We start from the raw sequence: 16,038 nt of genomic DNA on the forward strand, positions 1-16,038 counted from the left end.
AATTTGAAGCCCGAACAGGCCATGATTCAGTAATCCATTGCAGCCACAGTGGATGTTTTTATTTGCTACGTGTGGTTGAAAAATTTCATTATTTACCAGGACTGCAGCAACAAAACATACGATGAAAACTGAAAACTGTATTTTCTACCGATTTTACATAATAATAACAATAACAACATAATTTAACTGTTGTGTTGCATTGTCAGTTCCACAGTTCTTATATATTCTGTTTATATTCAATCACTATTTTATATTTAACATAATATTTGGTGCTAAAAATAGATAAAGATAATTATTCTTTTAAAAAAAGGAAAGAAAAACATTTTCTGATATAATAACGCAAGAATGACCTCAGGATCTACAGTGGCAGCTCCAACCCTGAATGATTAACCGACTGTAGAAACCACATAAATATTGATTAGTTTGTTTGTTTATGTACAAATAAAAAACAATGATGTAATCTTTTTAGTTCTACATAAGTTTTATTGTTAAACAGCAGTCTGCTAGCGGCTCTGTGAGTCTGTACTGTTCAGCATTCGCACGCCGATGAATTTTGACAGCGAATGCGCACCTGCGGACCACTTATGTGCACCCCTGGTTATTTAGCTCGTCATATTGCAGCCACAGAAATTCTTTTGTCCATGAAACCATAAAGCTGCACTTTCTTTTTGCCTTATAGTCTGATTTGTCATAACTTTTCCGTTTTGTGGTAAGCTTTTCTTTGGCTGTCACTTCTTCACGCTGACCTGTCTTATTTGGCTCAGCAGAACTAAAATATATATCCTGCTGCTTTTACACACGCACTCACATAACGCTCAGCGATTCTCTGCGGGATCAACCTCTCACATGTTTAAGCTTGCTGCGGGAGATTTCACTTGTCATGTTTGCATAGTAAGCTAACGATTGATAAGATGATGTCAGAGGAATTGGTGGGCAAATTATCGTCACTCACCAATCAGTGCTGTCGCTCTCTATACACAGTTCGCGCGATTGCAAAGTGAAAGCAAAAAACAAGTGCAAATTCAAACGCGATTTCAATATGTCACATATTGACAGTGGCTCACCGATGCCAATGACATAATTACCCAGCTACATTTCCGAAAGAATGCAAAAGCATTGACATATATACTTCCTAGGATAGGACGACGAGCAGGGCAGGGCAGCCCGACTGGAAAAATCGCTAGCCCCGGGATGTCGGGCTAGCAATTTTGCGAGCCCTGTATCTGATTGAGGAATCACTCATCTTTGGAAAAGAGAGTTTATTACAGAGAAATGGCTCTTTCCAAAATAAAAGCTATACTATACGCTTCTTCTGGGCTATATTCTCAGCAGCATATTAAACATATCAGGTCCCCATAAGGAGAATCATGTGCTAACGGCTGTCTAAATGACTTGGGTAAAGTTTGTAGCATGCGTGCTTGTTGTTTTTGTCTGCTTCCACTTGTCTTTGCACTAGGATGATGTCGGGTAAATGTGCAGTCATATTCGTTGTGTTCCCACTAGTGCTGTCAGCGTTAATCTGAAATTAGGTTAACGCCACAACACGGCAAATCTCCGTTAACGAGCTACCGTGGATTGCCCTGTGTGTGGGGCTGGACGGCCAACACTTAACCCATGTAATTGAGCATTGCTGGCACATCCAACATGCTGTTTTACTTTAGTCCATGACGCGCTTACCTTCAGGGTCATATGTCACATGAAAACCAAAATAGTTCCACACGCATGAGGGTGGGGGAGGTTCAATATGCTATGTTGCAAGGAGAGCTTAATTTCTGTCTCGCTAGCTTGCCCTGCGCTCAGTGAATCTGTGTTCGACTACTCCGCCTAAGCTGCACTGTCGAGCGCAGATCCACTGAGCGCTCAACACAGACAGCACCGTCAGAAGGAAAGTTGATAAAATAAATTAAAAATGTTGTATTGTTCAACACATTTGCGTACAGAACCAAAAGCACTGTATCAAACGGTTCAATATCGATAAGTGTATCATTGCACCCCTAATATATATATTGTGTGTGTTTACACTCAGTCTTTCAAATAGATGCAAGTAAAACACAGCAGAAAATAAATAAAGTCAAAGACTAGCGGTCCTTTTGCTCTATTTTCACCTGTAAAGCAGGAGCGGGGTAGGCGGAGGTGTGCCCTGGTGCAGGTGTGCCACAGCGGTCAGTTGAAGAATCCGGGAGTTTGTCTGTGAGTTTCCCATTATGTCGTAGCGCACTCAGTGCTTGCTTGGAAGTTCAGGGGGGGTTGCTGTAAAAAGAAGTTTTCTTCCCACGCACAACTGACGCTAATGTTTTTGTCACTTTTTATGGAATCAAACTCAAAGTAAGGTCAGTACTTCCACGCTTTAAACGCTGCACGCTCATACTCTCTCCCGCACTCGATCGATATATCCATTGTTGATCTGCACACAGCTGTTGTCACTAACGTTGCACTTGCTTATGTCACTGTCATGAGAAATTCTCGCAAAAAAATCACGGTTTTAGTAACGCAGCGTTCCTACGGGAAAGTAACGGTAATCTAATTACCGTTTTTTGCAATAGTAATCCCTTACTTTAAGTTACAAGTAACGCGTTACTGCCCATCTCTGCTAACTAGTAGTTAGCAACTAAAGCAGAACTGGAGCTGGGCTGTACTTTGTGAAATACCACTTTGTACCACAGGATGGCATAGTGATGATGGAGCAGTCTTTATTAATGAGGAGACTTAAGAGCACATTCTTCTTTAAAACGGCAGCCTGCAAAAGACAAAGTTAAAGCAGCACACAGCAGGGGGTAAAATGCTGCCCCTAGTGGTGAAACCTTTGAGTAAACTATACAGAGGGTTATTATAAAAAACACCCTTAAGCTAAATGCTAATTTTCCCAATACTGTCCAAAACCTTGGTGTGAAAACTAACAGGTCACTACATGTCCGCATCCTAGCAACAATCCATGAACCGAACATTAAAAGCTTCCACATGAAACACTTTCCTCTGTCTTTAGCCACAGTCAAAAAAGATCATATTTGGGGTTTATTCTCTCATTTGGATAAAGCAGGCAGTTTGAAGATGCCAAATTGTGCATTTTTAACTTGACATTTTGTATACTGAACATTAAATAATTCATCATAAAACAACAAATTAAAAGATCATAAAGACAATATTAGCACACAGCGGTGTGTTGCAGCTCACCAGTATCTGATGCTTTCTGTTGAGTTGCTGACTGAATGTCTGAATGTCATCTCCAGAAATGTCCTCAGTGCCATTCGTTCTGCATGGACTGCACGGCTGGAGCCAGGCCTGCTCCGACACTCAGGATGATGCAAATGGTTTTGCTTACTGCTTTAATGATAGACGATAATATCCTGCTGCTGATGAAGGATGTGTTTACTTTTAGTGCTTGACTGTGCTCTGAAAAAAAACCCACATGCATGTGTGCGCGTTAACACTACCAGGAGGGTAAGGGGATAACTAAAAGAGTTTTTTGCAACCTCCAGCAACATTTAACGCACTCTCACCAGAAATGGTGTGCGCGCTGTATAATTTGGGCCCACCACTTGAGCATTTCAGTAGCGAGCCGTGTCTCTGTGGGTAATGGAATTCATTGTTAGGACCACTCTGGAGGTCCCTCAGAAGTGTGGGCACAAGACAAATGGTGCTCATCAATATCTGCCTGCTGCTCTGTAACCACAGCAAAAGCAAATGAATGACAGAATGCTTTTTTGACATCTAAAGACATCTCTTGGGGAAATTGGCTGTGCAGATTGAACATCAAGAGGCCTTTGGAGAAGGAAAGACTGCTGCCTGTTCATGTGAAAAAATCCCGGAGATGTCTCCATTCACAGTTAGAAAAAGAAAAGAGAGAAAATGTATGCTTTTAGTTTTGTTTTAAATGTGCACTCTGATTCTGGTAAAAGTCCAAAACAATGGGTGTAGGGGTGAATGCAAACAGTGATATTATTTTTTTATGTTTTTACATTTTAATGTCACTGTCTCAGGGTTTGAAATAACATCCTCGTACAATCCCGTACCTCTGGTGTTTTGTTCCTTTTTACACCTGGGATATCAGAAAAGCATCTGTGCACTGATCTCCGTGGCTTGAAAATTTCAGCTCAGTGCTGGTCTCTTAAAGTAGTACTACAAAGTGACATTTTATTGCACCATTGCATGGTTGTGGTCTCAAAAGAATTGCTTTCTTCTTAAATAATAGATTTATTAATCATTGCTCCAGTACATACACAAATGTTGCTTTTTATTAGAAAAAAAATACAGTTTTTTTCTTTTTTGCTTCTTTGCTTTTCTTTTTGGTTTGCAACAGAGTTTCTCATTATATTAAAAAGAAATATGGATGTACTGACAGTTACCAAGAAGTGGCCTTAAAATATGTTCACAAGCCGGTGGCTTGTTGAAATATGCCATAAAATTCACCACCTCTATGCTAACAGTTAGCCCAAGAACGGAGCAAAGGCAAGCAGGTCAGCGCAAGCATCAGGCAATCATTGATCACTAGGGAAAAATGTGAGTGGCTGCTGGAGGGTGCTGAAAGACAGGTTGTTGCACAGATAATCTTCAAGTTGCTTTGGTTGCTACCAGGTTGCTGTGGTTACATGTAGTTTGCATGGGAAATGCTGACTTGTCTACAAACACTTGCCAACTGCTCTCAGTAAAGTACTGAAACTTGAAAAATATAATAATTTGTAAGCAAAAGTTCTCCATTTCTGGTTTGCATCACACTCTTTCCAGTTTAAATATCGCTTGGCAAGTAGTTTGCGTGCAAACGACAGCCAACTGCGATAATCTGCTTGCAACCAAAGCAATCACAAGAAGGTTTTTGTAGTCACTGCCAAATGTTTGCATACAAAACAGCATCTTGCATGGAATCTACAGGCAACTATCTGCCAAAGACCAAAGCAATCATAAGGCGGTCTCCATGACTGATTTCACCTTGCGAGAGTTTGCAACCTTCAGCAGCCAGTCACTCACTGGTTGGGGAATACACATTTTTTCCCGAGCGACTGGAGGTTGCCAGGTGGTTGTTGGCTGATCTCTAGGTTTGTGTGACTGACGACTGAAACAATGAAGCATCTTGCATATCGAGTGAATTTTTCTTTATGTTGTTTCTGTTACATGAAAAGCTTCTTTCTGTTATTATAACTGAAAGGTGTTTCAAATAAAGTAGTCACAAAGGAATGACCTCTCCTTAACCATGTGATTCATCATTGTCTGTTTCACACAACACAGAGGGGTTCAACAATGCATTTTAACAGCTGATTCTGAGGGATCTTAGGGCCATTAAAGGGCCATATTTTCGATTCAATTTTGTACTGTAGGAAGAAATGGTGAGGTGACATATTGTCCATTTTAGCACCTGCACTCTGTGGTACCAGGGCTCTTTGTCCCACTGTGTGGTTTCTTTTGATGGATATATTCTTGGACTTTGGCCAGAAGAAACTTAATCTGAGCAAATTCAATAAATACATACAAATTCATTATACTTGAGGAAAGCTGTGTTTTTCAACAACCAATTTTTCAACCAGGGTTATGTTTAGTTTGTCTATAGTTCTGTCACACTGTATGGATAATATAGTACTATATTATACTATTATATAGTACTAGAATGTCAGTAAATGCAAAAACACTACCCCGAATAAAGCAGTAGAGACTAGATAGCGAGACAGTGAACATGAATGTAGGATTTAAATATTACAAAACTGGATTTTAAGCCAGGCTTTATGAGAAGGAAACACATTCTACAGACACAAAAAGTCCACTTGATGGCTCTAAGAGGAAAATATCACTTGAAGTATGCAGACATTTTTGTATTTATTCATCTTTTATGTGATAATTGTCCCAAAGTGTATTTTTATTATGATTTACTGCAGCATGTCTCAGACCTACAACCAGTATTTCTGAAGTGTGGCTAGAGCGTGCAAAAAAAGTTTAAATTTCATCCTGCAGATGATAGCAAAAGAAAAAGAGAAAAAAAAAGATCTTCAGCCTACTGATCTTCAAAAGAGCGCTACACCACAGAGGTGGACCAGTTTCCAGACAGAAAATAAAATGTTTTTTCTGTGCTGTGCTGATCTTTTTGCAGCCTTACCCGAATTTGGATAAAAGGCAAAAACTGTGGGATGGAAAATTGACTTCATAGAGCTACCGTTTATTGAGGCAGCAGATATTTTCTTTAATATAGCATCAAATAGCACTACAATAACATAGTGTGGTCAGAGGATGGAACAGTCAACCCTGTGTTACACAGGAGCTTTCCCTAAACCTCGATTCCTAGCTTACATCTTTTCAAATTTCACCTTAAAAAAGGTTGCTATAACATCTTTGATTCTCATTCAGTTAAAATGCACCCTAAGCTTTTTTTTCCCTCACTATCATTACATTCCAATAGAATAATTTCCCTATATTTTTTTCTGTACACTTATCTTTAATGCTACCATAAATTAAGAGCATGCTGCTGCCCTTCACACTAAGGATTACTGCAAAACTGGCACAATACCACCACATGACACCACGTCAGGAACAGAACTTCAGTCACATCACTGTTTGAACACCTCTATCATCCGCTGGAGCTGGAAAGACAGACCCAGAGAAGGACGGCACTGACTTCAACTCAAAGTTTTATCTTGTTTTGGTGTCTGACATCATTGTGGTCCCATTCAATCCTCTGGTCCGATGGATTCTGGGCTTTAAGTCCCCTTTCTCCCACTTAAAGACTTAACTGGAGAAAATTGGTTGGATCAACAGCAGCACCATCAACGGCCAGTGTTTGATTGAACTCCCTCTGTCAAAAAGCACCATCACTCAATAATTAAGCTTCACACACACGCACACTTGTGCATTTTCTCTTCCTCTGTCCAGAGCAGGTAGGAACCTCCAGTCCAGAAGGGCAAAAGGGCTTCACTTTCATCCTCGATCCCCCACTGAACAGTCGGCACTGCCTCTCTCACAGGCCCCAGTATGGAGCGAGGCTCCTGCGGTCCCTCTCATAAACATCAGGTATGACCCCGTAGGGCGTCTGCACCATCTTAACAGAGTTTCTGCCGAACAGCTTCCTCTCGTACTCGATTAGCTGGCGCCAGAAGCCACCGTTGGGCCTAATAACGGGGCGGCGGGCTTTGACCCAGGCGTGGGCCTCGGCCAGAGACACACGGTGGTACTTCATGAGATACGCCAAACACAGAGAAGCGGAGCGGCTCACTCCCGCTGCACAGTGCACCAACACCGCCCCTCGCTTACGTCCCACACTGTGGATCTTATCGGCCACGCTGTCGAAGTACAAGGAGATGGGGGAGTGGGGCATATCTGCCAGTGGGACCTTTACATATTCCATGTGAGGCCAGTTAAAGTTGGGGAGCTCAATGGTGGCGTTGACCACACAGGTGATGCCTTTAGACAGCAGCAGGCTGCGGTTGGAAGCCACGTTTCCTCTGCTGAGGAAGAGGTTGGGGGTGATTTGTGCGATGCCTCCCAGCAGGCTGCCATTTTCGGGCAGCAGCCTCGGTACCGTCGCAGGCACCATGGAGTTGCGATGGTGGTGGTGATGGTGGTGGTGATGATGATGGTGGAAGAAGCCTTGGCTGCGGGAAGCCATTGAGAAAACAAGTGGGCTTTAACAGGAATGGATTTTCTTTTTTCCTTTACAAAATCTTCATGAGCTCAGAGTCATAGTAGTGCAGCGGCACCAGCCAGACAGCTCCTGAAACACAAAAGCAGACTTAGCTTTTATCTAAATTAAACATTTTTCTATTTCAGTGCAGGCTGACAAACATAAAAACACTTCAAGGATGAGTAACGTGACTGCTGTTTGAAAACACTACATAACAAGGGCACTGAGATCCTTCTTTTGGAGGGCAGAGTGCTGCGAATCCATGAAATGGTTTGGATAAAAAGAGAGAGGGGAAAAAAGGAAATGCTTTTGTAAGAGTGCGTCTTCAAACTTTAAAAACCCAGACAAAAAAATCTGTTAGAGTCACAACAGTTTGAACTCATTTAAAAATACGAAGCTGTGAGCCTCACAAAATTATACGAGAGGGGTTTTCAAGAATCTGCTGCGCCGAAGAGACCAGTCACTCTACTGTACGTGTCTCAACATTCAGGTCGAATGGCCGCACGCTGAGACGAGCCTCGCTCTGCCATGTGAGCGCAGACGTCCCGCAGGCAAACACTCACCTCATCTCATGTTCATCCATCCACGGCTCCCACATACAGATTACATCTCGTCTCTCTGGCTATTCCTGCCGTTAATGTCATTTCTCTACTGCACCAAACAGCAGGGTGGAAGCTAATCACACATACTGTACGATCATACCAAACTTCATTTAAACACACGATTTGCCACCCTAATTTCATTTTCTTTTCTCTTTTTTTTTCCTAAAAGGAAAATTACCTCTACTCTCTTTGAGAGTACAGCACATACAAGGAAAAGTATATTATGGAAACTAAACTAATATGATATATACTACTGTATGTGCTCAACTGATGGAAACACCTGTGGCAATGCTTAGACTATCAGCGGAGAACCCACAGCTCCGGGCTGAGCTTCACACACTGTTGCACTTGTCGTGCGTCATCCACACATCCTGCACCAGTCTAGGCTGGCAGGTCTTTCTCCTTCATTTCTAGTGTGGTCTGGTTAACAAGACGCATGGCAAAAACACTGCTGTGTGCCGTCACCTTGCAGACTGGGATTCTTCTTATGAATTAAATTCTAATCAAAAACATGAGTGCGGAAGGTGCAATTAAATTGTGATCGCAGCTTTCAATGCACAAAAGGGTTGCAAGGTAAATCAAATCCTAATCCCTCGTTCCCCCCCTTTGATGAGCGGATGCTTCATTTTAATACAAGGAAGAGTGTCTGCTATGCTTTTCCATATTTTCTGTCATATTATTACAACAGTGGACGCTCATGTTAAAATCAAGAGTTCAGCATATGTACAGGTAACGTCCCTGTGAGACAAAATCTTTGTCTTCATTTCTTTTCCTACTCTTGGCTCTGTATGATGTCAAAGAGAGTGTCCATAAAATGTTTCTTAACATGGTCATCTCATGCACACAGCTCTGACCGTGAACAGGGAATCTGCTGTTTAATCCTATTGTTTCTAAGACGCAGCCAATCACAAGGAAGTCAGGTTAAAGGAGGACAGCCTTAACCCTCATTCTACTGACTGGGGTCCATGTAGACCCCCAGAGGTGTATTTTGTCATATCTCACAGATATTATTATTATTGTTTTGTTTTTAATTGTTCCCAATTTTATGACTTTGTCAATCAATTTGTTTCTTTTTTCCCCAATTCCATTATGTAATTCTCTTGACTTCATCAAAGCATGAACTTGGTAAAGTGATTGGGAGGAGCACCTGAAGACATGGTTCTCTAGCCAGGAGAGGGTAGAGTTCCCGCTCCACGCCAGCAAGAAGTTCAAGTAACTTGGGGTCTCGTTCACGAGTGAGGGGAGGGTGGAGCGGGAGATTGACAGACAGATTGGTCCAGCAGTGTTGCAGATGCCACCCGAGGTGGATCAGGCAGACGTTATTTTGATGGGGTTTCAGCCATGTCCTACTGGGAGGAGGTTGGGGCAGACCCAGGACACACTGTAGCGATGACATTTCTGGGCTGCCTTGCTTTGTGTTTGTTTTAATGATTTTATACTGGTTGGGGTTTTTTTTTAAGTTTTTTTTATATAAATACAACACAAATTTTACCTTAAATTATTGAAAACTAAGCATTACCATAATCAAAGGTTGGTAAATACACTGTTGAGTAATAATGTGGAATATACTTCCATACAAGCTGCAGGCTGCAAGAAAAGTAGAGTTTCATTTTACAAAACAACATGATTGAAAATGTAATGTAATATAAAGGGAAAATGTAGGCATACAAATAATAATGATTGGATAAGAAATAAGTTTTGATATTATTATTATTATTATTATTTCTATTACACTGAGGTTAAAGGGAAAGCAGTTAAAATGACTTGTTTCAGGCAGAGGATGTTTTGAGTTGGTGCACAAACGGTTACCATAAAAAACACTTCAAACAAACCTAACCTTCATTTCTGCTGTGATTTTGAATCCAGCTCACAGAAGAATGACGAGTTTGATGTCTGCTCACCATTTTTATGTCACTTTGTTCTCAACAAACGACACAGTGTATGCCAGTAAAGATTTTCAACTTGAACAGTTCATTCATCCAAGAGCTGATGTGTGATTTAAGTGTTCCCTTAAATTCTTTTTAACTTTTACGCAACTCTGGAAAGTCAAAGAACAAAAGCATTTAGCTGTAAATCAACATAAAAGGACCACTTTAAAACCCATAATATAAATAATATCAGTCATATCTTTTATTTTTCCCAACAAGTTTCTCTCTGCCTGCAAGATTTTTTTTTTTTTTTTTTTTTTTTTTAACATTGTTAATGATTTTATTGCCTAAAGCTTGCATAGAAAATCAGTAAGTCATGGAGCAGCTAATCTCCCCAAGGGCTAGAAAAGCCTTTCCTTGTATTGCTCACAGCTTTGATATCCCAGCATGGCCTGCTTCCCTTTAAAAAAGAAAAGGAAAAAAGGAATGAAAGGATAAACTAAAATAATGCAAAATAATGCTATCAGCTCTCTGTGTTCCTGGCTGCTATCCACCATGGACTTTGCTATGAAATGGTTGCCATAAACCTGCTGCACCTTCATCCACAGCGCCACCACTTGTGATAAAACAACAAATATGTTTCTCACTGTAGAGCCGTCTCAAAATCCCAAGACTACATCAGAGTGTGAACAAGTTTCCTGCAGGAGCATCAAGTGCATAATAAGTACTAGCAGTGATTTACCTCACCTGATGTGACAGTAAATTAATAGATTTTTGGTTTTTGAATTGCTGGGTTGGGCGCCTAAGCAGCTCTAAACACCAATAATTGAAGATTAACTGATAAGGAAAATCAGTTAAAGTACCACAGACCAACTGCAGCCAAAAAATGAGCCACAATTTACTTTATTAGTCAATGTTAATCATGCAATCACTTCATTTCAGCAATTTTAGGTTTGTTAATGGGGTCTTCATGGTTTTAATCATTCAATAATGAGTGATGGGTCCTTCAGTCAAAATGGATGTTAAACCTAAATCAAAAGTTTTATATTAAAATGTGAAAAAGTCCTGAGGAGGATTTTAGAGCTGAACAGGTCTCAGAGACGTCACATGCAGCAGAACCACAGAACAATAAAGATTTCTGAAACAGACTCTCCCAAATGAGTTATCTTCACTCTTCAGTTCACTTCACCTTTAGTGACTCTTCATAGTGCTTTACTGTCATTTTTGCAGAAAGATTGATATTGTAGCTCAAACTCAGGCACACCTCCATGTGTAACGATCGGTGAGGAGTAGTCAGTCTATGAACTGAATGACAGACGATGTGTTTTGTTGTAGCTGCTAACTCAAACAATCACTGCTCATTTCCACGTTAAAAAAATGTATGTATGTATGTATGTATGGACCCCAACGACCTCAATATCTCTTAAACCTTATATTTTGAGCAAAATCATTTGGACTGTAAAAGAACTATACTGTATTTTGATGGTCAAATGCCACTGTGACCTTGTAATTCAAGTTTCTGGCCAAAACTCAATCACTCTGAAATATAAAGATGACGACACGCACAAAGTGAAAAGGTCAACATCCCTTTGACACCATAATTTCAAAAACTTGCCTGGACTAAAGCTAACCAACGTGATGGAACTGACTCTTTGGTGATCAGCTAATCCATCTTCACTAAATACTATATGAGTCTGGAGGACATGGATACAAACTAGTAATTATTCTTTTACCAAGTTTTTGAAGGTATACCAGACCAGCATACACTGGGCCTTAAAAAAGAAAGTGGGACAGGGTCTTAATAATAATAATAATAATAATAATAATAATAATAATGGAATGCATTTATATAGCGCTTTTCGGGGCCCTCAAAGCGCTTTACAATTCCACTATTCATTCACTCTCACATCCACACACTGGTGGAGGCAAGCTACAGTCGTAGCCACAGCTGCCCTGGGGCAGACTGACAGAAGCAAGGCTATCGTGCCATCGGCCCCTCTGGCCATCACCAGTAGGCAGCAGGTGAAGTGTCTTGCCCAAGGACACAACGACCGAGACTGTCCGAGCCGGGGCTTGAACCGGCAACCTTCCGATTACAAGACGAACTGCCTTCTCCTCACATACAAAGTCTTGAACCATCAGGCTCTGCCGTATCTTAAAAGACCTCATAGTACAATGTTATCCTAACATAGCATTGCTGGCTTACTTGTGGTTTGAAGAGTTTCTAAAAGTTGAATGGGAGGCAGAACCTTCAGCTATTACGCCTCTCTCCTGTGGAACCAGCTCTCAGTTTGGGAGACAGACACCCTCTCTACTTTGAAAATTAAGCTTAAAACTAATAGGGCTGGATCAGGTGACTGTGAACCCTCCCTTAGTTATGCTGTCATAGGCTTAAATTCCTGTGGGACTTCATGCACTAAGTACTTCTTCTTCAGTCACTTCTTTTTGTGCTCCACCTGTTTATATACCATTGCGACATGTCAGAAATTTTTTGCCTTTTCTTCCTTATTGTGTGTTTTCCCCATTTCCCTATACTCTTTTTCTTTTCTCTTTCCTCTTTTTGCCTCGACCTGCAACTAGTCACAGTAGATGGCTGCACCTCCCTGAGTCTGGTTCCTCTGGGTTCTTTCTGCTAAAAGGGAGTTTTTCCTTCACACCCTCGCAGATTGCCAGCTCATAGTATTATTGTCGGATCTTTAACTTACAGTATAAAATGCCTTGAGGCAACTGTTATTGTGAATTGGCACTATATAAATAAACCTGAACTGAATTAAATTCTTCTCTGTAAAGCACGTGAAGGGGTTCTCCACCAGTTCAAGTCCAACACCTTACACCAAATGTGGGACAAGAGACTCATTTGCGATGAAGCTGATAGGGAAAAAAATGGTTAGAGAAAGATGAAACAGGAAGGGTTGAATAGATGAACTTTCAAAATAAAAGTCAGATGATTCTCCACTATTAAAGTTATCCCAGTCCCTAATCTCACCCACATCAGTCTGAGTGTAACATCTCCAGTGACATCTTTCTAAAATAACAAAAGCTAAGCCTGACCTGCGAGCAGATGCCTTGTCTTGAGTCTCTATGTATTGCACAGCTGATGCAATAATTCACAGACAGAGATAACACAAACTGAGTTGCTGGGCAACCAAGTAACCAACAGTGCAACAGCAGTAGCCACATCAACGGGGAAAAGAAGAAAATAAGAAAACCAAATAAGCCCAGGCCCTCTCCAAAGTGCTGATGAACCACAGCGCTGGGCTGTGCTGAGATTTGCTTCATCCACATGGTTATTTATACCCCTGGCAGGGCAGAAGCGGAGGAGGGAGAATTATGCACAGGCTGTCGTCACTGAAAACTCTACTGTACGTTGGAAATGCTGCAGCTCACTGTCAGTCAAATTTACTCTGAGGATTCAAAGGACAGCATTTCAACTTTTACTCTACAACTAATTAGTGCTGAACTTTACAAAAGACCAAATTGAAGTTGTTTTATTATATACATTTTCATTATTATAGCCTCATTACTATAATAGTCAATTCTCCAAGCCAATTATTCTACACCTATTAACAAAAATAATAAATCCATATTGGAGGCAATCACATTTTTAATTTCTCATTAGGCTACAACTATTTTGACGGTGTCTTTTATGGTTGTGTTTTAGACCATTAAATTCTTAAAACTGATTTGTGAAAAAAAAAAATCTTTCTGAGAAATCCCAATGAGACATTTCCCTCAAATCACCTAAATTTCAGGTTTTCTTCTTCTGATCTCGTTTATGTTTCAGAAACATCCCCTCTCTCAATCACTCAGATGAATCTGTCAACAGTTGGTGCCACCTCACAAATCTTGTGACGCTGCTCTCTCGCTGGGGAGATTCCTCAGGGGTCCGGTTCCACCTTCGCTAACACAAATTGGAAACGTGACCCACCTGCAGGAAAACTAGAGTAGCGGTCCCGCTGGCAACCTCGTCCTCACGACACTAACGAGTGAAACCTTGATAGAACTGAACTTCCTGACCGACACTCCCTCACACCACAGAACGAGATAACTGAAATAGCCGGAGACGGCTGCGATTTCTCAATAAAAGAGGCAGTCTGCTCAGGTTGAGTGATGTCTGAAAGTGTCTCGGCACAGACTCAATAATGATCTGGGGAGAATGAGCAGCAATGACAGGGCTAGTCTTTTTGGGAGAGCAAGGAAGGGCACGGCCTCTCAAATGTCTCCAATGCAGCTGGATTCCAGCACAAACAATGCACACAGTAGCTGCTGTTGGTTCAGAGGAGGGAAAGTTTCGAAACAGAGGGACAAATGCCACATGAGAGTTCGGCTCTGGCACCTTCCTGCTGCAGCAGCACCACCCAGATCCACAATGTCACACCTCAATATGTCGCACCAAGGGGAAAATCACTGACGGCCACAGATGGTCACATGTCATGTAGTAAGAGACAGCATGCCTCCTCCCTTTCCTTTGAGATGTTTTCCACAAATTTGTCTTTAAATGAAAAAAATTGGCGTCGCTTTTAGAGATTACTCACTGTAGCAGACACATGAGACAGATAAATGGACTCTACTTTTACACAATGGGAAAACAATGACAGACTGACACAACCTTTTATTATCCTTAATTGATTCTACAAGCTGGGAATGTCAAACACTGCGAAAATTAACCAGCAACTCTTCCTATTTGTTTTCAAATATATCAAAAAATTTACTAATTTCAGCTTTTTTAAAATGTGAATTGTTCTTGCTTTTCCTTATCACCTTTGATAGTAAACTAGAAATAATTACATTTTCAGATTTCTTTAAAAAAAAAAATTAAGAAGCTTTTATTCAGTGTTTTACGACATTTTACACATATTTTTACCAGTTGGGAACATGACAAGCAGATAGATTACTACTTTAAACTTTTATAATTAGCCTTGTCTCGTTATTTTTCGTTTTCAGCAACCAGTACGAGTCTAGAATGTGGAGTTTGAAGTGAATGACTCCTCAAGTTTAATAATTCAAGAACGAGCCGTGAATGAGGACCGCTCCTCTGCGCACGTTCCTATGCCCGTTCGCGTGCGCGTGACGCGGAGATGTGCTTGCGTTGTGACAAGTTGGGCTGTCGGAAATAGAGAATATTAGTAAATAGAAAATGCCTGATGGAAGTGTCAGCGACACGTTTGCTGTCCTGGCAGGCGCGCTCGCTTCTCCAGTTTCACTCAGCTTACATCACAAAACTAAAAAGCTCGACATAAACCTGCCCGGAAAACCCATTTTTAAAAAAGAAGTCAAGGCTTTAAGGTGAATTAGTAGGCATCTTATACGAGGTCCTCATAATGCCGATAAACTGGCTCAACGTCAGATGGAAAACTCAACTTACCAGTCGACTCTCTCTCAGGCAGAGATGGAGGTTTTCAGAGCGCCTTCGCCGCCTGCACCAAACCGGCGCGCACGGATCTGCTGCTGTCACACATCTACCTCCTGCCAGTCCGCTCATGCACACGGCCGGGTAGAAGGCGAGAGGTTGGCAAACAGCCCGCAACACACAATAACATCACGTGAAAGTCACCAGAAATACAGTACGAGCCATCGGTACATCCGCCTGGTTGTGCGGCGTGCAGAGGGTAGCGCTGCCTCCAGTATAAGGGGTGATCAGTGCCACACAGAGGGGGAGGAGGGGGAGGCAGGAGGAGCATGTTGGCTTACTGAGATGATTCCAGGCTTTTCTATTGGGAGATTCAGCCAGTCTGAAATCTACAGGGCTGTGGCCGAACAATGAATGAGCCTCAAGCTCCAGATTCACCGTCTGAACAAGACTAAGTGCATATAAACCGATTTACTGCACCAGTTTTACAGGAATTTTATAAACTAAGGTGAGCGATCTGTAAAAGTACCTTTACGATGTGTGATCGATTTTTAGGGATGAAAAGCTGGGGATCAGGACCAGAGGCAGTGAGACTGATCACAGACTGTGAAACACCCCCCA

At 41.4% G+C, this 16,038-nt stretch overlaps 1 protein-coding gene across 1 annotated transcript; it reads right to left on the minus strand.

The window, feature by feature from the left end:
- Positions 1 to 4,163: 4,163 nt before the first annotated feature.
- Positions 4,164 to 15,679, minus strand: dusp14 (dual specificity phosphatase 14). The gene is made up of 2 exons (XM_006801520.2): positions 15,433 to 15,679; positions 4,164 to 7,687 (listed from the first exon to the last, which is right to left on the minus strand). Exon 2 carries the CDS (start codon positions 7,580 to 7,582, stop codon positions 6,935 to 6,937), a length of 648 nt encoding a protein of 215 aa, XP_006801583.2. The 5' UTR covers positions 7,583 to 7,687; positions 15,433 to 15,679; the 3' UTR covers positions 4,164 to 6,934.
- Between the last annotated feature and the right edge of the window lie 359 nt (positions 15,680 to 16,038).

Source organism: Neolamprologus brichardi, chromosome 14 (genome assembly GCF_056152115.1).
Source record: "Neolamprologus brichardi isolate AB-2024 chromosome 14, ASM5615211v1, whole genome shotgun sequence".
NCBI classification, from domain to species: Eukaryota; Metazoa; Chordata; class Actinopteri; order Cichliformes; family Cichlidae; genus Neolamprologus; species Neolamprologus brichardi.

Bases quoted from the DNA above. Each gene is read 5' to 3' on its own strand.
- dusp14 (XM_006801520.2), bottom strand. From the start codon at position 7,582: ATGGCTTCCCGCAGCCAAGGCTTCTTCCACCATCATCATCACCACCAC.